General features: G+C 40.7%; 1 protein-coding gene across 7 annotated transcripts in view; it reads right to left on the bottom strand.

Moving 5' to 3' along the window:
- KIF16B (kinesin family member 16B) overlaps window positions 1-25,717 on the bottom strand; it is a 314,783-nt gene that overhangs the window by 149,035 nt on the left and 140,031 nt on the right. For all 7 annotated transcript variants that reach the window (XM_039479728.2, XM_074406213.1, XM_074406210.1 and 4 more), the window contains 3 exons: window positions 15,313-15,432; window positions 13,795-13,846; window positions 11,628-11,765 (listed from right to left, as the gene is read on the bottom strand). In XM_039479728.2, coding sequence (XP_039335662.1) covers window positions 11,628-11,765; window positions 13,795-13,846; window positions 15,313-15,432 — 310 coding nt within the window. The remainder of the gene's footprint in view (window positions 1-11,627; window positions 11,766-13,794; window positions 13,847-15,312; window positions 15,433-25,717) is intronic.

Here is a 25,717-nt window from a genome sequence, read left to right as displayed (position 1 = left end):
TTAGACACTTCTTCACCACACACTGCGGCTGAAGTGCATCTAAGTCACTTTTTCACTACACACCATTAAGACAAATACATTCGCCTCAGAATTCAACTTAGGGTATATTCCCCCTTTCTAGGAGTGTAAAACCACCCTCTGGAAGGAGTTTCGCTTCTGCGTAAGTTGACAAGCATGTACCACCCTGTTTCTTCCAATGAATGTATCTACAGCCTAAACAGAATGCACACAGAAGTTATTTGAGGGCCTTGGAAAGTAGAGAAGCAGGTGCACTTCTCTATCAGTGATGTTAAGCTTTTCTTCATGTGTTTGCTGACCACATGTATGTCTTCTTTTGAGAAGTATCTATTCATGTCCTTTGCTCACTTTTTAAATTTATAAGATTTTTTGTCTTGTAAATTTGCTTAAGTTCCTTGTAGATTCTGGATATTAGACCTTTGTTAGATGAATAGATTACAAAACTATTATCCCATTCTGTAGGTTGTCTGTTTGCTCTGATTCTGTTTCTTTTGCTGTGCAGAAGCTCTTTAGTTTAATTACATCCCATCTGTCAATTTATGCTTTTGTTGCAATTGCTTTTGGCAATTTCATCATAAAAATCTTTGCCCGTGCCTATGTCCTGAATGGTACTGCCTAGATTTTCTTCTAAGGGTTTTATAGTTTGGGTTTTACATTTAAGTCTTTAATCCATCTTGAGTTAATTTCTGTATAAGGTGGAAGGAAGGGGTCCAATTTCAATTTTCTGCATATAGTTAGCCAGTTCTCCCAGCCATTATCATCAGCAAACTAACACAGGAACAGAAAACCAAACACCACATGTTCTCACTTATAAGTGAGAGCTCAACAATGAGAACACATGGACACAGGGAGGGAAACAACACACACTGGGGCCTGTTGGCAGAGGATGGGGCAGAGACAGCATCACGAAAAACAGCTAATTCATGCCATTAATACCTAGGTAATGGGTTGATAGGTGCAGCAAACCACCATGGCACACATTTACGCATGTAACAAATCCACACATGTACCAAGAACTTAAAAAAAATAAAAAAAAAAAAAAAAGAGGAGGTGGACTGAAGAAAACCAAGATTGGAAGCACCACTGAACTAACAGCGTGCTTCCATTTTTTTAACAGAATTTTTTTTTTAAACAGAATTTACCATTTTTTGCCTGCAGGTTTCCCAGCTTGTTGTAGGAAGAAACCCAAAAGTGGACATCAGTGCAAAAGAGAGAACTACAGGAGAAGCCCCCTAGTTCAGGTTGAAGGAGGAGCAGAGAGTTCCTTAGCAGCAACAGTGGGGCCGTGAGGAAGGGGAATCTCTCTTTCCCGACAGAGGGGGTAGGGCCATGAGGAAGGGGAATCTTTCTTTCTCATCAGAGGAGTGGGACAGATCCCTGTTGCTTTTTGCTTTCCCTGTCCTCTCACTTCTTGGCCGTGGACCTGGAGACAGGCACAGGAAGTACCTGAAAGAGTAGAATAAATAAAACTCAAGATTTCCAGGGAAGGGAAGACCCGAGGGAAGTAGAAAGCGCAGGAGAGATGGTGAAGAAGGAAGTGTGCAGGAAAGCAACCACACAGAGTTATTAACTCCTGGGCTCACCCTTACATGTGTACATGTGGCTCTGATCCTCAACAGCATGCTAAGGCTTTGAGAACTGAACTAAGCGACAGAGCACTGCACAGGTCCCAGCCTGGCCAATGGGTAGCACACCCATGGCTACTGGAAGAGCACTGCAAAGGATCTGAACACTGAAGCAGCAGTGCAATGGCGGACACGATCAACACAGGCTGACCATAACTCACAGCCTGCATCCAACTAGGTAAACTGTCTGCTAGAACAAAAAGTATAAACATTTCCCATAGGATTTAAACAAGACCCAGAATCTTATAATATCCAAAACGCTTATGACACAATCCAATATTATTACTCAGCACAGCAAGAACCAGGAATATTTCAACTTGCATGACAAAAAACAATCAACAAATGTTTATACTGAGATAACAAAAAGCTCCAAGAAATATTTAAATACTCTTGAAATAAGTGAAAAAAATAAAAAATTCAACAAAGAAATAAAAAAGAATTAAACATTACAACTGAAAATCACAATATTCAAAATAAAAAATTTATTGGTAGGCTTAAAGGCAGAATGGAGATGACAGAAAAAGTCAATGAACTTGAACACAGGTTAACTGAAATGATCCAATCAGGAAAGCAAAGAAGAAAGAGTTTGTCAAAAAATAAAAATAGGTAAACAGAGCCTCAAGGAACTGTGAGTCAATATTAAAATATCTAATTTTCATGTAATTGTACTCCCAGAAGGAGAAGGGGAAGAGTGAGCATAGTGCAGGAAAAAATAAATAAATAACAAATAATGGCTGAAAACTTCCCAAATCTAGAGAAAGACAAAAGCCTACAAATTCAAGAAGCTCAGCAAAACCCAAACAGGTTATCCCCAAGAAATCCATGTCAAGACATACTGTAAAGCCAACGTATTGAATGTAAAGCTGAAAATGAAGTTTTCAAAGGAGAAGAGAGTTCAAGAAAAACAGATGTGATGAGTGAAAACAAACAAACAAAGGATTATACCAATTGAAAAAAGAGAAGAAAGGGATTAAACAGATTGAGAAATATTTGGCCCATGTGCAGAAGTCTTGTGCACCAAGAAACTAACTCCAGTATAATTAGCTTTGGCCACTTGTTCTCACATTCAAACATGTAAGAAGTCAAATTCTAAGCCATCAGACTGACGGAACAGACCCCTTCTCGGCCGTGGGCACCCCAGAGAAACCTTGGAAATTGAGTTCCTAGACGTGACAGGATGGGAGGTAGGACATGCTTTCTTCTACTCCTTCCCTTGCTAACTGCCAGGGCTTTCACTCCTCAGGGTTCAACAAAAACCAGCTCTTTGGAAAGACTTGTTTTACCGCTGATTTCAACCAACTGTGACTGCCCCTACCTTCTGTGGTTTCCACACAACGAACCAGCATTGCCCCCTGATAAGAAACCACTGACCATGAAGTAGTTCTGGCCAATATACAGGGTGCACAGTGAATGTTTCCATGTCCTCTGCTTTACCTTTTGACATCAGAGGGCCAAAACTCCACCCTTGGATCATGCTAACCCTGCCAGTTTTTGTTCACCCAACCCATGAGGGAGCATAAGCTCAATTGTGTATGCTCATGTTTCTCCTCTCATAAATATTTATAACTACTCCTATAGCTTATTAAATATGCACATTCAGTCATCCAGCTCAGCATACATTCCTGTTCCCTTTTCCCCTTCCTCAGTGTGTCTGTTTCTGGCTTCTGGCTGGAGGCTATGCTTCCCAGCCTGTCAGAATGGCCAACCTGCAGGTCTTATAAAAAATCAAGCTCTCCTTTCCAGATTTACAAAGCTTGTCATTCTTGAGCTGACATGTGCATCAGAATCACAGACATAAAAAACCCAACTGCAGGCCCTCATCCCTAGATTTTTTGGTTCAGTAGGTCTAGGATGCAGCCTGAGAATCTGCATTTCTAACGAGCTCTCAGCTAATGCTGATGTTGATGTCATACTTCAAGAATCACTAGCTCTAGGTATAGTCTTTTCAGAAGAGTTGGGTATTTAACATTAAAGAACAGCTATAGAATCAGTCCATGTACAAGTGATAGATGTCATATTTGCAGGTCTCTAATCCGAGGAAGACGTATGATGAGTGTTTAGGGTCAAGTGCAGGTGAGTCAGTGGAGGAACAGATACTGACACCTGTTGACTTTTTGTAACACAAAAAAGGTCTCCTCTGTTAAATGGATACCTTGGCTAAACCACTGGGAGATCTATTTCCCTTTCTACTTCCACTAAAATTCTTTTTTAATTTGTCGGAGAAAACTCACAGCAGCCCTCCAGCAGATGAAAATTTTATCAAAGTCTCCTCAGCTCCACTCTGCAGACAATCATCTGTTCCCTCTGAGTACTTGAATAGATGAAAATATATTTTGGCACTCAAGCATAACAGATTCAAATGAGCCCAAGTACAATTTTCCCAGATGCCATTTCTGTAGCACTTCTAAGAAGAGATGAACAGTCAATGGATCTGACAAACCAGTTAAGACCAAAGCAGTCCACTTACATGAATGAAAAAATTAATTACATTCAACAACTATCAGCTTTAAAATAACATATGACAGTAAAAAGAAAAAAATAATAATTAAAATAAGAAAGAATAGTTCCTAGCAATCAATTACAGGACAAATGCTGAAATACCGTCTCAATTACAATGCATCTAATTGTCGTATCATTTCATATTAAGTATATAAAACAGAAAAAAGAAAAATATCAAGGGGCTAAGCCACTACCAAGAAGAGCTCAAGTTCTGCAGACTAGTATTGTGATCAAAGTCACATTTTCTTCTTGATAAAATTCACACTTTCTTGAAGAACTGGCTCCTCTTTCTTTGGAACCATCCAATGGAATCACAGCATGGAATGAGGAGAACTAAGCTTTGGAGAATACACTAATTGAAGAGCATGTTAGAGATAATGTTACGTATCCCATCATTATTTCTGGAAGAACTGAAAAAAGGGGAGAAACACTTCAGGCAACAAGTATGATATATGTCATCACAATTAATGCTCACAATACTAGCAAAGGCTTTTCATTTGAGTGAAGACACCAACAGATGAAAACATTTCCTGTAATTTAAAGGTGAAAAAAGTTTATGCAATCTGACAAAAGTGAGGCAGTTAACTGATAGAGAAAAAGAATTTGCCCTCAGTGGTGGCCATCTGCTAAATTTAGATAAATCTCCTATTTGTTGGCAATTACATGTATGGTAAGTAATTTAGATAAGAAGTGGTAATTACTACCAGTGTTTTTCAACGGGACAGCCTAACGAACACATTTCCAAATGAACAACGATTTACTAATGAAGAGACATCTGAATACCAAGTATCAGTAGGAAGCTGCTGGTAGTGCAAGGTGAACCAGGAATCCAGTCAATTGTGGAGTTAATATGGCTAGGAATCATTGTGACTTGAGTTATCATGCAGCTACAGGCTCTTCTCCGAACATCTTTTACTTCCATAAACGAGAAATGCTGCTTGGATCCACCTCAAGCGGATGGATGGATGGATAGATTTATTTATGGAGATGAAGTTTCACTCTTGTTGCCCAGGCTGGAGTACAATGGCACCATCTTGGCTCACTGCAATCTCTGCCCCTTGGGTTCAAGTGGTTCTCCTGCCTCAGCCTCCAGAGTAGCTGGGATTACAGGCATGCACCACCACGCCTGGCTAATTTTGTATTTTTAGTAGAGATAGGATTTCTCCATCTTTGTCAGGCTGGTCTCGAACTCCTGACCTCAGGAGATCCACTCACCTTGGCCTCCCAAAGTGCTGGGATTACAGGCGTGAGCCACTGAGCCCAGCCGGTTTTATTATTATTTTTTTATCCAATCAATGGGCCAAATACCAGTAAGATCCATTCTGAGGACCAACACACAATGGGTCAGAAAGGGTCCTAGGCCAATAACCACTCCAATTAACCAGAAACTGGTATGAGCACAGCAAATGTGGGAAACCAGGATTACCCGGACTTTACGATCGTAGGGCTGCAGGCATGACCTAACCAGGCCTAGAGAGCTAAAGAGATGAAGCAGTGTACACATTAAGTTATAATTATTTAAGTGTCAGAGAAATAATGCAAATGTGATAATGAATGGTCTGCTGTAATTATTTTTGGACACGGGTCATAGGCAACGGCTGGGGGATGAAGGGCTGATCCAATATGGTAAGTATACAGCTACCCAAGACCCATCTCCGTTTGACTTGGCTGCCATCTGTTAATTCAAATTTGACTTTATAAAAATTAACTAAGTGAACGGAAAACTATGCAGAAATATGCTAAAAAATTTACTTAAAAATTGTTTTACGGGTAAAACCCAAGACAGATTTCAAAGCGTAACAATGCTACTGTATTTAATCCGGTTCCCATTTATTACGCTTTAATGAAGTTCACATGCTTTTTTTTCTTTAGCTTTTTGTTTTCTTCTTACAGACACAGTTAAAAATCCTTTTGTAGCTCCACCTGATGTAACGCCCTCCTTCTCCAGTGGGTACACACTATTGTGATATGAGAATGTATCTGTCTCATTCACATCTTTTTTATTTTTATTACATATTTTCATAACCAGAAACACCATGTTGTTTTAAAAAATGTTCCAGTTCTCATTTTAATAATCCACAAACATCACAAAAGGTTAAGTAAAGAATTCTAATCCTTAATTTCTGAAGGGCCATAGATGTTTTTTCTTTAATGAGATCTTTCGGTGTTAAAGCATGAGTAATTATAAGAAAAGTTACCATCTTGCTTCTTTTGTGCAATGCCTTCAAACAAAGTCATTTTACTTCCCTAAGACTTGCTGATGACATTTATATTCACTGCACAGCATTTTAACACCTTCAAACATAGTATTTTTATGTTAATTTCATTAACAGTAATACTGAGAAAGCTGTTCAGTAGCACAGCACTATGCCAGAGGAACTCAAGCCCATCAGATCTGAAGATCATGGCACCATGCTAATAAAACAATTAAGAGCAACCCCCAGGGAAAGACAATTCCGACAATTAACCTTCAATGCCAATTGGTAACAGTACTTTCTGAGGAAAAGTCATATCTTCAATATGAAGATAAAAAATTTAGTTCCTAACCTGAATCATAAACCATGCTATTTAAATGAACTCTCAGTTTAGGTAAAAGTTTAAGATCAAAAACCACTTAATAAAAATACTGCATGGGATTATATACCATGCTTTAATTCACAAGACAATTAGAGGGATAATCACAGCTATATAAACAATTTCTTCTAGCTAAGCAAATGAGCAAATAAGCTTTCCTTAAGTGAGGGGGAAGGTGGATGGATAACCCCAAAAATTAAATGTTAAGCTCTAGACAGTGCCTATGTGTGTGCTCTTAAAGTTCCTTTTTCTGTTTGGTGTTTGGAATTCAGTACTGATTTTCTCACAGAAATAGCATTACATACTAGCTTCTAGGCAAATCCACAATAGACTGTTTTACTGAAAACACAGCAGGAACATTGCTGGTCAATGTAATCCGCTCAGCATCAAGTGGCCAGGGCTGTAGGTGGTGGGAACTCCAGGAGCTCCAGAGAAGAGTGGCTGTGGCAGAGAGCTATTCCGAAATTATTCAAAGGTGGGAGGCAACGAAGCCAGGTGGAGCCAGCAGCCAATATGGATGTTTGGGGGCTATTTCTGATTTAAGAACCACTTACACTAAAGAATTCCCTCAAAGTAATCTGAGTTCAATGTAACTATAATATGTTATATAAATCAATACAATTCAACAAATATATATATATATATATAAAACTTTCAAAGTTTTACTGAAAGATAATTCAAACATGAGACATACTGCATAAACAATATGTCCCAAGATGGAAATATATTTTTCTAAATGCAAACAAATCAAATGAAACTAAATCTAACTCCTCAAATTATAGTTTAGCACAACAAAAACTATTCTATAATTTCTTTAAACAAATTAATAAGCATACACAGTAAAAAACCACTTCAATGAAAATAGAGATTAGAACATAATATTAAACAATAAACATCAATACTGTGTGATTCTGGTTCAAAAGTGAAAACCCAGAGTATTGGAACAACAGGAAGGCCAACAAATAGATATAATGCTGTATGTGTTTTCATTTTAGGTAAAGCAAGTTTCTTCAAAAGGGAGGTGGGTATACATGGGGAAAGGTTATAATAAATGGTATACCAGTATGGGGAAGGAAAAAAAATTGGAGCTATACTTTATAAACCAATGAACCCCAGGTGTATTAAATAAATATTTTTTTAAAAAAATTCTGAAAAATAAAATAATCAAATCATGAGGTAAATAAAAACAAATGTTGACTTGTTATGTGGCAGAGTTTAAAATTACCAAAGAAAACACAAAGAACAGATTACAGCACATGAAAGGTTGATTTTTAAATTAACAAAATTACATTTAAATACAAAACTCTACAAGAGTAACAAAACAATCAACTATGAGAAAGTAGTTACAAGGAGTTTTAATGTTATATGGAGTTTACACTCAATCAGGGGAATACACGTTTTACTTCCCACGATTCTGGGAGGCAATAGTGACTTGTTCTACTCGTGTATTAATAATGATTTTGAAAACCAGTACAAGCCTCTTATAAAAATCCTGTAACAATAAACAAAGTGATTATAACAAGGTTACTTTCTTCTGACCTAACTGAAGGAGATGCAGCCAGTACATGGATCTCTGCTGTGAAAGCTCCTCTTTCCCTGGGAAAAGAAGACACTGTCTCTCATCATAACCCTGTACAAGCCTGTACCAGCCTCTGCTGCCTGGAGGAACAGCAGCAGAACCTCTATTTGAGGTTCCCACAGAGAACAGACAGGTGATACGACTACAGTCTAGACTCCATGTACAGAATTCACTGAAGGGGTTGTCAGTGAATCGTGTTTTAACTGTGTATCTTCGCATTACTCCTGTTGTCAGCATTAGGGCCTGTGAGTTCCCAAGCAGAGACTGCCACTGAAGAGCTCTACATGGTGACCTTTTGTCTACCAGTCAATTATGGTCACTCTCTGGGCTGAAGGCAGAGACAGCCTCCCACCATGACTACTACTGCTGCCTGGAAATAACCTGCCACTCCATTCTACATTGCCAGAGCCCTTGTCCCACTGAAACAAAGCAGGAAACGCTGTGTTGGTAATAACCACCGAGAGATCACTGCCTGCTCACTGCTCAGGCTGGTCATCTGTAACTGCTGACCTCTGATTTTCCTGGACAGCTCTAGGGTACTCAGATGTTTTCCCTGCTCAACTTACCTTTAGAAAGTTGAAAAATACTAAGAGTGAAAAGCAGATGGAGAGATGAAAGGGTGGGTGGATGGATGTGGATGGATATCTGGGCTGGTGCTCCATCAGCTGTTATTACAGCATCTTTGATGGACATTAGGCACCTCGTCCAAAAGCATAATGTCCCTGGTCCATGCTAGGTCTCCTTCATTTCTGAGGTACCTTCCTGCAATTGACTTCTGTTTACAAACTTGGCTAACCCTGAATAAACTACATGCTTTCCAGTCCCCATCTGTCCAATTCCTCTTACAACAGGCACAATTACATAGTATGCAACCATTAAAAACTGTAATTATAAAGACTACGTATAACATAGAAAAATGGGCTTAAATATGTCCATGTCTCTCTTTCCCTCATTCTTACATAGTTCAGCCCAAAAACTGTTAGGCAGCCAAGAGCAAAGTAGGCTTGAGCATGAGAGTGGACGCAAATGGCATGGGCTGAGAAAAGTTTCTGTACTCTGGAAGGGTGAGGGCACAGACAGCCAACCATCACCATGCTCATGGTCTGAGCAAGAAGAGGAGAGTCCTTGTGTGAGAAGGGGGCAGGAATAACAGTATATGGGTTACATAATGGAAGCCAGGTTCATCACTGTCTGAAAAAGGAGCCAGGCGTAAGTGAAAAAACTACAATTAACCCTATGGTATTGGGTTGGGATTAGAAGTACTGGTGTATTGGTATAAACTCCTGGTTAGCAATATAGATACTAAACTACAGATATTTCAAAATACCAATATAAATAGATATAGAAGTACAGTTGTAAAGGTTGTACACACACACACACACACACACACATTGTTTTCCTAGCTCTGTTCACAGAAATAATATGAAAATAGTGACATCCCAGTAGCAACAAACACACCTGGTTGCTAAACACTATTCTGTACTAAAAGGAACAAGGGCTCCTTGGAGAATTGGTTAGTCTCAGGAAAGTACAAGATAAGTCTGGAATATTTTGCGTCAGAAAGTAAAGAAGTGCTTACAGAACAATGAGGCCAAGTGAAAGGACATGAAAGCCAGCTTGAAGGAACTCGCAGTGGCCAAATCTAGGACAATTTGATATTGAAATAAATAATGATAAAAAAGACCAAAATCTAATAAATAAAATCACAAGTTATGTGGTCTTTCAAACAGATAAATGGCAAGAAGGAAAAGTTCTTCCTTACAATGAAAATCCAACTAATAAGTTAGAAAAAATGAATTTTTCAAATCACCATTTGGCAACCATCAGAATGATAATTCAGTCAAAAACAAACAAACACAATGGATTCCAAAACCAGCAGGTGAAAGTGGTAATATCCCATAATGGAATGAAATATGTATGATATAAAAGTACCTTCAACCTCAAAGAACTTTCCCACATACTTACAAATAACAAAGAAGGAAAGAGTAACTCCACAGTAGGGAGGCCTGGCAAGCCTCACCTTAGTTGAATGATCAAAGTGAACGTCTCAGTCATGAAACAAATGGAAATCATGTAATGAAATATGAGGAAAGCAGCGTCATTTCTCTGATATTCCTGGCAAAAATGCATATTAGTCTAATAATAAGGAAACACAGTCCATTCTCACACATCTATACAGAACTACCCGAGACTGTGTAACTATGAAGAAAAGAGGTTTACTGACTCCCAGTTCCACAAGCTTACCAGGAAGCATGACTGGGAGGCCTCAGGAAACTTACAGTCATGGCAGAAGGCAAAGGGGAAGCAAGGCATATCTTCTCATGGTGACAGGAAAGGAGGCAGCGGAGATGTGCCACACACTTTTACATCATCAGATCTCATGAGAACTCACTCACTGTCAAGAGAACAGCATGGGGGAAATCCGCTCCCATGATCCAATCACCTCCCACCAGGTCCCTCCTCCAACACTGGGAATTACAATTCAACATGAGATTTGGGTGGGGACACAGAGTCATACCATATCAACAGCCAAATCCTACATTTATGTAGAGAGATGTTCTACAACAGATCTGACCTGCTGTTTTAAAAACTGCCAAAGTCATAAAAGTCTAGGAAAGACCAAGGAACTGTTCCAGACTGAAAGAGGACAGAGAGCAGTGGCAACCAGATGCCATACAGGAAACTGGACTAAATATGGGACCCACAAGGAACACTGTTAAGACAAATGGCAAGACTTGATTCAGGTCTGAGGATCCGATGGCAGAAATGTATAGGTGTTAGTGTCCTAACGTAGATGTCACTGTTAAAAGGAAATACACAATGTAGTATTCAAGGATAGTAGGGCACTATTTACTTTCTAACAATTTTGAAATTAAAAAGTTCTTGGTACTATTCTTGCAACTTTTCTATGATATTGAAGCTATTTCAAAATGAAAAAAGGCATGATACCAAATCCTCTATGTATATTACAATTATAACTATCTATTAAGATGAATATAAATAACAGAAATGAAATGATTAAAAGAAACCATTGTGTTAAGGTTTTGCATTTGAGGTATATTATTTAACTTAAAAAATTCCTTTCATGTCTTAGTTCCATAACAACTTTTAAGATAATTCTATATATGTTTACACTTAATTAAACAAGGCCATGGGCATTATAAAGAAGCCCTCCAGCCAAACAGAAGAGAAACAGCCTATTGAAGCAAACAGTCTCACCCATTTTATTCCTAATCAGTAATTAATTCTAAGATGCACATGTTCCCTCACTGCCTAGCCAACTTGTTTTCTCACAATACATACAAAGGACTCGGAAAATTTAAACCAGATACCTTGATTTAGATGTGTGGCCTCCATGATCTGAACACCATTCACAGAGCACTGGGACCCACTCAGGGGTATCAGAGTCACTGTCCCCCCAATATTTTCAAAGATGCAATGCTCACTCTCCAAGTCAAGGCCATGAAGAACTAAAATGGAAAAACAAAGTAGAAAGAATTTTTCCTTCTTTTGTATCTACTGCAATGATTCCCAGCTATTTATCTATCGATTGATTTATTTTCCTTCTGAATATCCTTCTTTTTCCACATAAATATAGTGAAGTGAATATTTATGTTTAGTGAGAAAACCGAACTTCAGGAGCTCATGACATTCACTGATAGGACTGGAGGATCCTTAGGATGTTCCTCAAGGGGTCTGGACATCACCTGTGTAAGAAAATCAGTTCTGGGATGTTAACTCATTTCACGTTTGGGAAGAAAATAGTTGAGTAACTTGTTTTAACTGAATCTAACAGAACTGCCCTGTTGGATACTGAATAAGTTTCCTCCAGCAGTCACCCAGAGGCCACAGAAACTAGAAGCAGCAAAAGTGCTCCATGGGTCAAGGACTTACTGAGACCTCTGCACTGACAGACACTGCACTCCAGGAGCGGAAACCCAAAGTGAACTTGGCATGACATGAACCTTCAAAAGCCCAAGAGGTCTTCAGAAGCCATACTGAGATGCCTGTTGCCTGAGCCTGAGTCAATTCTGAGACCTCTCAGGACATGCAGCTGCTAAAATGTATCTATTCAAGTATAACACTCCTGGATTCTTGTTTGAAGAATGGTCAAACACAGATAGGAACACCTGTCAAATAAACCTACATGATTCTAGGCACAGTTCTTGGCCAGCATCTTGGGAGTACAAGCCAACTCGTTTCCACTGTCTACACATTTGCTCTACTGATCTCCGGTCACAGAAAACACGTGTTCTTACCACTTACCATCATTTAGAGCTACCCCAAAGATCAAACACATAATTTAACAATTAAAAGAAGAGGCCTCATGCCTAGTTCTACTCAAAAACAGTTGAATCTGGAACTTCTAGAAAATAGTTTTCTCTCTCCCGGTCTCACAGTAAATAGTAAATATTATGTTGGTGCAAAAGTAATTGTGGGTTTTGCCATTACTTTTGCACCAACCGAATACAGGTAGGAATATGCTAGAACTGGCTTGATTAATGGCTTACGCTTGGTGAGAAAGCAGGTTCACTGCCAGCAATTCTAAAAGCAGCTGAGACAATATAATTCTTACCCTGCCAGTCCCCACCTTGCCACATACATATACACACCCACCACCACCACCACCACCACCAATTGCCCACATCATGCTCTTAAAGCTGGAAGGACCTCATCTGTGTAGGCTAAGTCAGTGATGATCTGTGGGTCTTGTGAAGACTTTTGGGAAACCCAAAAAGCCATGCTTCCACATGTGTATGCTGTGTTTTCTCCTACTTTCTGCTGTCATCTTTGTGAAGATAAGTGTCTATAGCCCTCTCATTCAAAAGACCTATATCTTTTATCTGTGTCTATTGGTATATTTCCATCAATCATTGTTCCATGGTGAGACAACGTAGATTGATTTAAGTAACTGTGTTCCTCAAAGGCCTAACAAGGTATGGAATGTATGTAGGGTGGAGGAAAGGGTTCATTGGCCCATTTTATTCACCAAATTAGTTGTTCCATGTAATTCATTTGAGTCGTATTCTAAAGGACAGAAATATATATATATATTGACCAACACTGTACTTGAAAAATAATTTAATTTTCTATAATTACCTTAATGTCAGTCATTCAAAAAGATTCTACCTTGAATACAAACTTAAGAAATCACTGGGAAGAGTCGCTGGGCACGGTGGCTCATGCCTGTAATCCCAGCACTTTGGGAGGCTGAGGCGGGTGGATCACGAGGGCAAGAGATCGAGACCATCCTGGTCAACATGGTGAAACCCCATCTCTACTAAAAATACAAAAAAAATTAGCTGGGCATGGTGGCACGTGCCTGTAATCTCAGCTACTCAGGAGGCTGAGGTAGGAGAATTGCCTGAACCCAGGGGGCGGAGGTTGCGGTGAGCCGAGATCGCGCCTTTGCACTCCAGCCTGGGTAACAAGAGCGAAACTCCGTCTCAAAAAAAAAAAAAGAAATCACTGGGAAGAGATCACTGATAATATGCTCACCAATATCTTGCTCCGTGGAAGCATCTTCTCTACCAACGTATGTCTGACCTTCCTGAGAAGAAAAGCCAAGCAAAATGTATTAGTAAGAAGAGGAGGAATAGCTTGTTTCTTCATTTTTCATTTAAACCCAAACAACATAGAGGCCAATGGGATGAACAGTGTCCTGGCAGGCCACAGCTTCAGTGCAATGAAAGCACGCTGGGGCTCTGTAAAAACAGCCTGGGTTGTCTGGAAAGGTTTAACGTATGGCAATCGTGAGGCCCTGCTTTGGCAGCATTGATGCTTCACTTGTGACAGGAATGTCACTGTTCCTGATCCTTTCTGGGAAGGTTCTCCTCCAGTGGCCAAGAGCTTCTTTGTGTCTAAAGATATAGTTTATGGCCCAGGCAGGGTGGCTCATACCTATAATTCCAGCAATTTGGGAGGCCAAGGTGGGCAGATCACAAGGTCAAGAGATTGAGACCATCCTGGCCAACATGGTAAAACCCTGTCTCTACTAAAAATACAAAAACTAGCTGGCCATGGTGGCATGCGTAGTCCCACCTACTGAGGAGGCTGAGGCAGGAGAATCATTTGAAACCGGGAAGCAGAGGTTGCAGTGAGCCGAGATGGCACCACTGCACTCCAGTCTGGTGACAGAGTGAGACTCAATTAAAAAAAAAAAAAAAGATACAGTTTATGGAAGTCTGCAAAACACAAGTGCAGTAGCATTCTCATTCTAAGTTATGGGTCAGAGAGAGGACGCTAAAGTCAAGGTCACAGAGCCAACCATTAATACTTATGCGGAATTCTGTACTCCCAAGATGATCAGCCTGCTTGGAACCAAGCCCAATAATGAAGGTGAGAAGCACAATTTTATAATTACCACCAGGGACCAGAAAACTGCACACACAACAAAATCCCCCCAGTTCTAGCTGTTTGCAACTTTTCTCCTTCAGCCTGTGTGCCTTTTTGTTCCTTATCTCCGTTTTACTAATCCTACAGAAGAGAAAGCAAATTAGTGGCTCATCATTTAACTTTAGATAACAAGGTAACTTTAAATACCAAAGAATCCTAATGAGCTGCTGAAAATCCCCAAATGGCTCAGGGATTTGTGGTATATTCTTTCTTCTTTTTGAGAAAGAGTCTTGCTCTATCACCCAGGCTGGAGTGCAATGGCACTCAGCTCACTGCAACCTCCACCTCCTGGGTTCAAGCAATTCTCCTTGCCTCAGCCTCCCAAGTAGCTGGAATTACAGGTGCGTGCCACCACACCAGGCTAATTTGCGTATTTTTAATAGAGAAAGGGTTTTCACCATGCTGGCCAGGCTGGTCATGAACTCCTGACCTCAGGATCCACCCGTCTTGGCCTCCCAAAGTGTTGGGATTTCAGGCATGAGCCACCGTGCCTGGCCTGTTGTGTATTCTTTAATTTAATTTAGTTGTGTTCATGGTCATAGAATATTACAATAAACCTAGTTAGTGTCTAATAGAAAAACTGAAAACAAAATTAGAATGTTCCACTTAATCAGTTTCTACCTTTAAGTGATACAAGATGATTCCAGTGCTCAAAAGGTCGTCATCAATGCCAATCAAATGAGGCAGTTCAGAATCCAAGACAACTCCTATCCCTTCTTTCCTGAGGGCTAGGGTTTGTTCCTGAAATTAAGAGGAAAAGAAAAAGAAAAAGTTACTTTAGGAAATGAGAACTTCATATTAGGTGTTCTTTAGATTGTCAGAATGGGCAATATTTTATTTCTCATCTAAAAAACTGCAAGAAAAATGGACCTTAAACTTCATGTTGAAATCCTGGCAGGTAGTAAGCAAAGTGAACTTGGAACATATAAAAAGCTCAATATAAAATGAATTAAACTCATTGCCTGATATATAACCTCTTCAAAGCCAATCTTCCTGCAGAAATGTCCTAGGAACATCCAAACTACAAAGTAATCTTTCTCCCTCTTCAGAGCTTTTATGCCATTTAATATCACGATGTCACCTTAGTTGATGGCTTTTCTCTCCACTTACTTGGTTGAACTGTGTATGGTCCTAAAACAAGCCTTCCTGTGCGTTAGCTACCCTGCGCCAGAGGAACCTGGCCCTCTGCCTCCTGTGACATCAACTTCTTCTATCCACTGGATCATTCCCTGCTAAATATTAACACAAATCTGCGTTGACCTCCCATTCCTAACCCCCACCTCATCTTTTGGTCTTGCATCTCCTAGCTATCACCAACTTCTCTGTGCCCTTTAGAGAAAACTATCTTCGAAAAGTTCCCTATAGCTACAGTTTTCCAATTCCTTCCCTCTCACTCTTTCTTCAACTCGCTCTGTGAAGACTACTGTCTTGGGACTCTTCTTTGCTAACACTGGCTTTCCTGATGGTCTTCTTCTGCCTCTTGTCTTTACCTGCCATCTATATGCCAATGACTCTCAAATTTCATCTCCAGGGCAGACGTCTCCCTTAAGTCCCATACTCACATAGATACGATATATAGGAGTCTACCGTGTGTGTGTGTGTGTGTGTGTGTGTGTGTGTGTGTGTGTGTGTATGTGTGTGTGTGTGTATACACACACATATACCAACCCAACTCAGTTTATCTATGGAGATGCCAAACTGGCAGCACAAATTTAATACATTAAAAACAAAACAAAACAAAACAAAACAAAAACCTTTGATTCTCTCTGCTGCCCAAACCTGCAGACTCTCCTATCTCAGTAAATGCCAGCCTTTCCTGTTTGGCCTAAGTAACCATGCTTATACATTGCTCCTTTCTTTCTTTAAACTCTACATATGTAGTGTTAACTCTACCTTCAAAATATGTCCAGAATCTGGTAACATCAAACCACCTGCAGCATTGGCCTCTGACCCAAACCATCATTGTCTTTCACCCAGGTTACTGCGATAATCCAGGCCACCACTCACATCTCCCGTGATACACACTCAACTCAGCAGCCAGAGAGAGCTGTTAGGGCAGGTCGCTCCTCTGCTCAGGTCCTTTAAATAGACGCCCATTTCAGCGAGTCAAAAGCCAAAGTCTTTATGATGTTCTACAAATTCCACCCGATCTCATCCTGTGCTCACGTACTGTCATCTCCTGCCGCTCTCCCCCTTGCTCACACCTCTCCAGGGAGATAGGAACCTTGCTGCTCTTCAAACTTGCCAGCCTGCCCCATCTCAATGAGGCACTCCTGTTTTTATAGTTGCTTTTTCCTCTGACATTGCTATTCCTTCTCTTACCCTACAGCAGGGTTTCTGGACTGCGGCACAATTGTCATTTCAGACTAGATAATTCTTCATTCTTATGCACGGTAGGATGGTTTGTAGCACCCTTGCCTCTACCCAGTAGATGCTAGCAACACACTGAGGTTCTGACAACCAAAAATGTTTCCAGACATTTGAGAAGTATTGCCCTAGTTACATACATAACATGGTCCGTTCCTTCAGGTCTCCGCTCAAAAGCCACCTTCCCCATCATCCCATATAAAATAGCAACCACTAATACACACATACACACACACACACACACACACACACACACACACACACACACACACGTTTATTACCAGTTATCTGGCTAGAATGTAACCCAGCACCGAATTTCATGTCTGACACATCAATTAATATATGCCAGAGGAATGAATGAGTGAGTGGATGCACAGAGTTCAGTAGAATGCAGGAGGGAAGGTCAGATGCAATCCTTGGGGAAGAGAATGGAAGGCCCATGTCTTAGCACCAGGCCTGTCTGAACCCATACTAAAGACCTCTAAAGTCAAGCTTCTGGGGAAGTCTGAGGCGGAATGCAGACAAATTCCAGAAGGTTGAAGGTAAAAATTGCAGTCTTGAGGTTGGGTTGAACCAGGTTCAGACTAAATCATGTACAAGAACATGACATTGGGCTCCATGACTGTACGAGCAACAGAAAAGCCAGTTCCAACCACTAACTGGGGAGGCCTTTGCAGATATTTAAGTTTCAAATGCACACTGAAGACCTGAAGCCATGCGACAGGGCAGTGAAATGAAATAGGGAAAAAAAAAAACAAGGCTTTAAAAAAAAACCATAAAAATCAAAGGAAGCAATTTAACAACCATTAAATAGATATGCGAAGAAAATGACCAATGCATAACTTAGATTCAAGAAAAGGAAATGAAGCGTGTCATTGTTCTTCAATTACTCCTCTTATCAGCCAAGCTCCCATTCCATAGCTCAGAACGTCAGGCTTTGAGGTGGGAGACTTCAGTAATATTGATTTACTATAGCAAGGAACACGCAAATCTCAGCTAAACTGAGCACTCTCCATAAGTCAACCCCCCTACTCCTGCCTCTCAGATATTAGCAGAATTCATGCTTTTCCTCCTGACCATGAAATTCAAGCAGAAATGGGAAGTGATTTTTTTAAAGACATACATTACAGGGAGAATTTAATCACACAGCTCTATTTCATAAAACGATGTCCTCATGGGAAGGTTTGGTAGCTCTGAACTGTGATCAAACTACATACACAGTCAGTAGCCCCATGGCAATGAATTATTACAGGCCTCTAGGTCCACATGAAAAGGAACGTGACCATTCTCGTAAGTCCAGAGGCATGCGTATTTTCTTTCTGCACGGAAGTGGACAATAATCCCCCACCTCCCAAAACACAATATTTTAAAGTTTGAGAGCTCCTACTCAAACTACAGCAATTGCTTTGAACTACATTCCAGTTTAGTTTAATATTCTTTCTTTTTTTAACCATTGAGAAATACTTTTGTTTTCCTTGAAATAAGACTTTGAAAAAAGCATTGGAAATTCATAGTTCCAGAGCCATTAGGTCAAAAGCCTTACTTGTTCCCACCCATCCCTACCATGTACACACACACACATACACACACACACACACACACACACACACACACACACACTCTCTCTCTCACATATACTTCCATATATATAATGGATAAAATCTGAATTAAGAGAAAGTTTTCCAGGATTGCAAGTGGGGAAGAATGAATTTATGATTAATGCTGCCCTAAAGCTCTATGACATTCAAGCTGCATTCAACTACATGATATTATAAAACTGTCACCTCATAAAACTGGAAACGAGGGTTTAAATCATTGCTCAAGTGAAAAAGCAATTTCAGACAAAAATATCTATCACGTATAAAATACTTATTGAGTGGCATCTACCGTTATACATAATTTATGAAACACCTCTTGGATAAGACGGAATATTTACCATAGTTGAGTAGGGCATGCCTCCCCCAACTCCAGACACAGGGTCCCAGAGAAATCAAGGTAAAATATGTATACTTCCATATAGTTTACATTGAAACAAAGATTTCAGCAACCAGGCTTATTTGGATTTTTAAAAAACCGTATAAACTGACTAAAAGTGTCAAAACATAGCATCAGTTTATTTTAAGCATCACATTCATAACATTTACAAATAATATGCTCCATATGTTTTTCTTCAACTTCCAGGCACCTATTCAGGTGAAATCCCTCTGAATTTAAAACACATGCCCTTTGCTGGGACTGCCACAGAATCACTTCTGCCCCTTCCGGTGGCTCTGCTGATTGCATGTAGGGCTGCCCAGATCCCAGGGCAGAAGACCACAGGAGAACTTGCCTCAATGAGCAATGCGTTTGTAACCCCCATCATGGTTTATGAGAGTAAGCAGAGATCCTAGGTTTTTAAATCACCACTACATTCTTAGTGTCCAGCACATGCCTTACAGCACATGCCTTACTCAACAACTTTCTTGAACAAATAAGTAAAAACAATACAAAAACTTACAGATCGTACTTGGGAAAAACTGGGAAAAGTTTGACAGTGTGTCTATCCCACGTAAATTAAGATCTCTTTAGGAATAAGAATTGTGTGTCTTCACACTGAGTATGTTAGGTGAATATAGCTGTGTCGGGTACACAGTAGTCACTCACTAAGTGCTGATTATTTGGTACTATAGGGAGTGATTTCTAAGTGGCACTTTTTTCCTGAACAGATAAGAGTGAAATGTCAGAATCTTTTTGTGAAAATTTATGCTACAGAGAATTATATATTTCACGAGCGAGTGGAATTTTGTAGAGTTGACTCACATCATAAAGTGCACGTAATTTCTGCAACCCTGACTACGGACACAGCAGATGTCTGGGGGATAGGGGCTGAGGACAATCAGGGCTTGAGCACAAACCCAGTGTGGGTGTGAGGAGGGGGGAAGAAGTCAGCCAGCCAGAAAGTTGGTGATAAAAAATAAAATTATCCTCTAGCAAAACTACTTTTTAATTTTAAAAAGTTGTATGTGATTTTAAATTTAACAGAATGAAAAGAAACTATTTGTTGAATTTCAGCCATGTTTCTTTATTATTAACATAAGAGGTATTCCTAAAACATCCTTGTAAGTCAGGGAAAGAGGTTATGACACATATTCACAGTGCATACACTTTTTTCATACAAGTTTCAGTTTTAAGGATGATCTCCTGAGTGTGTACCAGTCTGAGAGTGTTGCCTCTTGCTTTTACATCAATCTGAATGACATCGTAGCTGTGTCAATTTGGGGCCACATGCTGCATGCTGGACTGTGCAGTACTTACTTTCCCCAGAATGTTAAAGACAAGGCTCCATGTCTTTTTCAGAAACCGAATGCTACTCGAAAAAAATGAAGCTAGTCTCACTAGCTTCATTTTAGTCCACAGCAGATAATTTGGTTTTATATCCGAATGTTTAAAGAGTTTCCTCTTTATCCTTGAAATTCAATGGTTTAATGAGGATAGATCTCAGTGTTGAACATTCTCTACTCTGTATTTTCCTGGAACACAACACATCCTTCTGATCTGCAGTCTCAGTTCTTTTGTCTACGTAATTTTTATTTCACAAAACTTGCCGTGTTTTATTTTCCATTTTCGATATCATTTGTTGACCAAGAACACCAATTGTCCTTATATTACACTGGTCTTTGTCTTCTATTTCTTTCAGTTTCTGATTGCTTTACTATCTTGATCATTCCATTTGTGTTCACTGGGCCTATCAAGCCTTTATTCTCTGAGTAATTTGATTTTCAGTGGGGTATATTCTTTTCCTTGATATTTTCTAATATTATGTATTAGTCCTGCAATGATGTTGTTTTGGGCCTCAAAGTCTTTCTTTATTCTATAATCTCTCTTTTGTCATCTCACTTTGCTTTTTTTTTTTTTTTTTGAGATGGAGTCTCACTCTGTCACCCAGGCTGGAGTGCAGCAGTACAATCTTGGCTCACTGCAACCTCTGCCTCTCGGGTTCAAGCAATTCTCCTGCCTCAGCCTCCCAAGTAGCTGGGACTACAGGCGCCCACCACCATGCCTGGCTAACTTTTATATTTTTACATTGATGATTCCATCACAGATTTCAAAGAAAAGAAGAAATAATAAAAAGCATAACAAACAAACAAGCCTGTAGCAGCACTACTATTGTGAAATCACTAAGAGGAAGCATGTGAGGAAAGATCATGAGTGGCTGCTGGGGAAAAGGGAATATTGTGAAGGGGATGTTCCTAAACCTGCACCTGAGAAGCTAAATCAGTGATGATTCCAAATTACCCCGCTCTGTACACTCAAACCTGAGGAGGAACAGACAGGATTTCACCATATTGGCCAGGCTGGTCTCGAACTCCTGACCGTGTGATCCACCCGCCTCAGCCTTCTAAACTGTTGGGATTACAGTCGTGAGCCACCGCACCCAGCCCTCACTTTGCTTTTTATTACCATCTCACTTTGTTTATTGAATTGATGTTTCTCATTCATTTGTTCCCCAGAATGAAACAATTGTAAGGAATTCCCTTCTATTCCATGAAGTGTGCTTTCATCTATAGCGGGATCTTTTGTCTTTTGCCTGCTTATATTCCTCTTCTTTCTTGTTCTCTACCGGCCCATCTGCCCGTTTATCCATCCACGCATAGCTACAGTTGTGTTTATATAATTCTTCTACTTTTTTTTTCATCTTGTATATGCTTAGGTGTATCTGTCCAAAAATTCCATGTCCTCCAACATAGGATGGGCAACTCCTCAATGCTTGCCCAGTCGTATCTATGATGCTTCTAGTTAGAAGACTGAGTAGTCTGCAGTCTACTTTTCTCTAGCCAGATGGAATGACAGAGGGCCAGAAGATCCCAACTGAGGCACTACACCGGCTTTGTCTGAGTCCCAGCCCTCTCTTCCTGGGCTCCCTCCTGATTGGGAAGGGGATCTCTTCCCATGGGGAGGGAAGGGGCAGGATGCCCTCGAGCTTCTTATTTCCCTAAGCCTTCACTTACAAGATTCAGCACAGCTCTCACTTCATCTCAGTTGACCGCTGGCCATCGTTACTACTCCTTAGTAACAATAGGAAAATCAATTCTGTTCCTCCTCAGATTTGAGGGTACAGAGGCGGGTATTTTGGAATCATCACTGATTTAGCTTATCAGGTGCAGGTTTAGGAATACTCCTTCACAATATTCCCTTTTCCCCAGCAGCCACTCATGATCTTTCCTCACATGCTTTCTCTTGGTGATTTCACAATAGTGTTGTGGCTGCTGGCTTGTTTGTTATGCTTTTTATTATTCCTTCATTTTATTTGAAATCTGTGATGGAGGATCCGACTTTCAAGATGGCCGCCTAAGAACAGCTCAGGACTTCAGCTCCCAGTGAAAGTGCAGAGGGTGAGTGGACGCCGCATTTCCAGACGAACTCTTATTGCCCACAGACCAGGAGATACCCAGGCAGAGGGGTCGCCAGCGTCACAGTCCCAGCCGGTGCGGCTGTTTTGGCCCCCGCGGGGCTGATTCCGCCCGCGCGGCTGCTGTGACCACTCCCTGTTGCTGCCGTTCTCCGTACAAAAGCCACTGGTCTGGGAGCCCTCTTAGCTGGCGAGCAGAGCCTTGAGACGGCAGAATAGCCCATTCATCTGAAATAGCGAGTCAGGCCAGGAGATTCCTAGGCAAAAAATCCGCCAGGAGCCGGCGCCGCGGTTCGAGCCGACTCCGTGAGTCGCAGCACGGGAGATCCCGGTGCCTTTTCAACAAGCGACCAGAACGCGGGGTCCTTCAACTTAAAAGAAAAGACTCTGAGTCAGGGAGCCAGGTGATCAGGCTCGGTTGGTCCCACCCCTCCACCCCCAACAACAACGAAAACAAAAACAGTAATTGGAAACCCTCTGGGTTGAGCCCTTCAAACCAAGCACAGCTGAACCGGGACGGTCCGGCTCCGTGGGGGAGGGGCTTCCGCCATTACTGAGACTCTCCACCGCTACGGAGGCAGGCTGCCGTTGCCGAGGCAACCCGCCGTTGCCGAGGCAACCTGCCACAACAGAGAGAGTCCGCCATAACAGAGGTGGGGCCACCATTGCCCAGACAGTTCTAACTACGCCCATATAAAAAGGACTACAGGGAAGAGCTCAGGGCAGCTGGGCGGAGCCCACAGCAGCTCAGCAAAGCCCCTGCAGGCAGGCAGAGGCTAGGCGTGCTGCTAGCTGGGCGGGTCCGACCTGAAAAAAAAAAAAATCAAAAAAGGCAGTAGTGCAACGGAAACTCATAAAGCTCCAACTCCCTGGGACAGAGACAGACAACAGGTGGATAAACCCACAAAAATGGGTAGAAACCAGCGTAAAAAGGATGAAAACTCCCGAAACCAGAACACCTCTCCTCCTAAAAGTGATCACAACTCCTCACCAGCAAGGGAACCAGACCGGATGGAGAAGGAGGGTGATGAAATGACAGAATCAGACTTCAGAAGATGGGTAGTAAGAAACTACAATGAGCTAAAAGAACATGTTCTAACCCATCGCAAAGAAAATAGGAACCTTGAAAAAAGATTGGACGAACTGCTGACGAGAATGGACAGCATAGAGAGGAGAATAAGTGAATTGATGGAGCTGAAAAACGCAACACGAGAACTTCATGAAGCATGCACAAGCTTCAACAGCCGAATTGACCAAGCAGAAGAAAGGATATCAGAGGTCGAAGACCAACTCAATGAAATAAAAAGAGAAGGCAAGAACAGAGAAAAAAGCGCAAAAAGGAATGAACAAAATCTTCAAGAAATGTGGGACTATGTGAAAAGACCTAATCTACGTCTGATAGGTGTACCTGAATGTGATGAAGAGAATGAATCCAAGCTGGAAAATACTCTTCAGGATATTATCCAGGAAAACTTCCCCAACCTAGCAAGGCAGACCAACATTCAAATCCAGGAAATACAGAGAACACCACAGAGATATTCCTCAAGAAGAGCAACCCCAAGGCACATAATCGTCAGATTCACCAGGGTTGAAATGAAAGAGAAAATGCTAAGGGCAGCCAGAGAGAAAGGTCGGGTTACCCACAAAGGGAAGCCCATTAGACTCACAGCAGATCTCTCAGCAGAAACCCTACAAGCCAGAAGAGACTGGGGGCCAATATTCAACATCCTTAAAGAAAAGAACTTTCAACCCAGAATCTCCTATCCAGCCAAACTCAGCCTCATAAGTGAAGGAAAAATAAAATCCTTTGTGAACAAGCAAGCACTCAGAGATTTCATCACCACCAAACCTGCTCTACAAGAACTCCTGAAAGAGGCTCTACACATATAAAGGAACAACCAGTACCAGCCACTCCAAAAACACACCAAATGGTAAAAAAGCAGCAACACAATCAAGAATCTGCAGCAACTAACCAACAAAACAGCCAGGTAGCATCAAAATGACAGCATCAAATTCACACATAACAATACTATCCCTAAATGTCAATGGACTAAATGCCCCAATCAAAAGACACAGACTGGCAAATTGGATAAAAAGCCAAAACCCATCAGTGTGCTGTATCCAGGAAACCCATCTTACATGCAAGGATACACAAAGGCTCAAAATAAAGGGATGGAGGAAGATCTACCAAGCAAATGGAGAGCAAAAAAAGGCAGGAGTTGCAATTCTCATCTCTGATAAAATAGACTTTAAAGCAACAAAGATCAAAAGAGACAAAGAAGGACATTACATAATGGTAAAAGGATCACTGCAACAAGAAGAGCTAACGATCCTAAATATATATGCACCCAATACAGGAGCACCCAGATACATAAGGCAAGTTCTTAATGACTTACAAAGAGACTTAGACTCCCACACAATAATAGTGGGAGACTTTAACACCCCATTGTCAATATTAGACAGATCAACCAGACAGAAAATCAACAAGGATATCCAGGACCTGAACACAGACCTGGAACGAGCAAACCTAATAGACATTTACAGAACTCTCCTCCCCAAATCCACAGAATATACATTCTTCTCAGCACCACATCACACCTACTCTAAAATTGACCACATAATTGGCAATAAATCACTCCTCAGCAAATGCAAAAGAACAGAAATCATAACAAACAGTCTCTCAGACCACAGTGCAATCGAGTTAGAACTCAGAATGCAGAAACTAACTCAGAACCGCACAGCTTCATGGAAACTGAACAACTTGCTCTTGAATGTTGACTGGATAAACAATGAAATGAAGGCAGAAATAAAGATGTTCTTCGAAACCAATGAGAACGAAGACACAACATACCAGAATCTCTGGGACACATTTAAAGCAGTCTCTAGAGGAAAATATATAGCAATGAGTGCCCACATGAGAAGAAAGGAGAGATCGAAAATTGACACCCTATCATCAAAATTGAAAGAGCTAGAGGAGCAAGATCAAAAAAACTCAAAACCTAGCAGAAGACAGGAAATAACTAAGATCAGAGCAGAACTGAAGGAAATAGAGACACAAAAAACTCTTCAAAAAATCAATAAATCCAGGAGCTGGTTTTTTGAAAAGATCAACAAAATAGACAGACCACTAGCCAGATTAATAAAAAAGAAAAGAGAGAATAACCAAATTGATGCAATAAAAAACGATAAAGGGGATATCACCACATTCCACAGAAATCCAAACCATCATCAGAGATTATTACAAACAACTCTATGCACATAAACTAGTAA

Source organism: Saimiri boliviensis, chromosome 9 (assembly GCF_048565385.1).
Source record: "Saimiri boliviensis isolate mSaiBol1 chromosome 9, mSaiBol1.pri, whole genome shotgun sequence".
NCBI classification, from domain to species: domain Eukaryota; kingdom Metazoa; phylum Chordata; class Mammalia; order Primates; family Cebidae; genus Saimiri; species Saimiri boliviensis.
The sequence above is the reverse complement of the archived record's forward strand: the minus strand, read 5'-3'. Positions and strand labels throughout refer to the sequence as shown.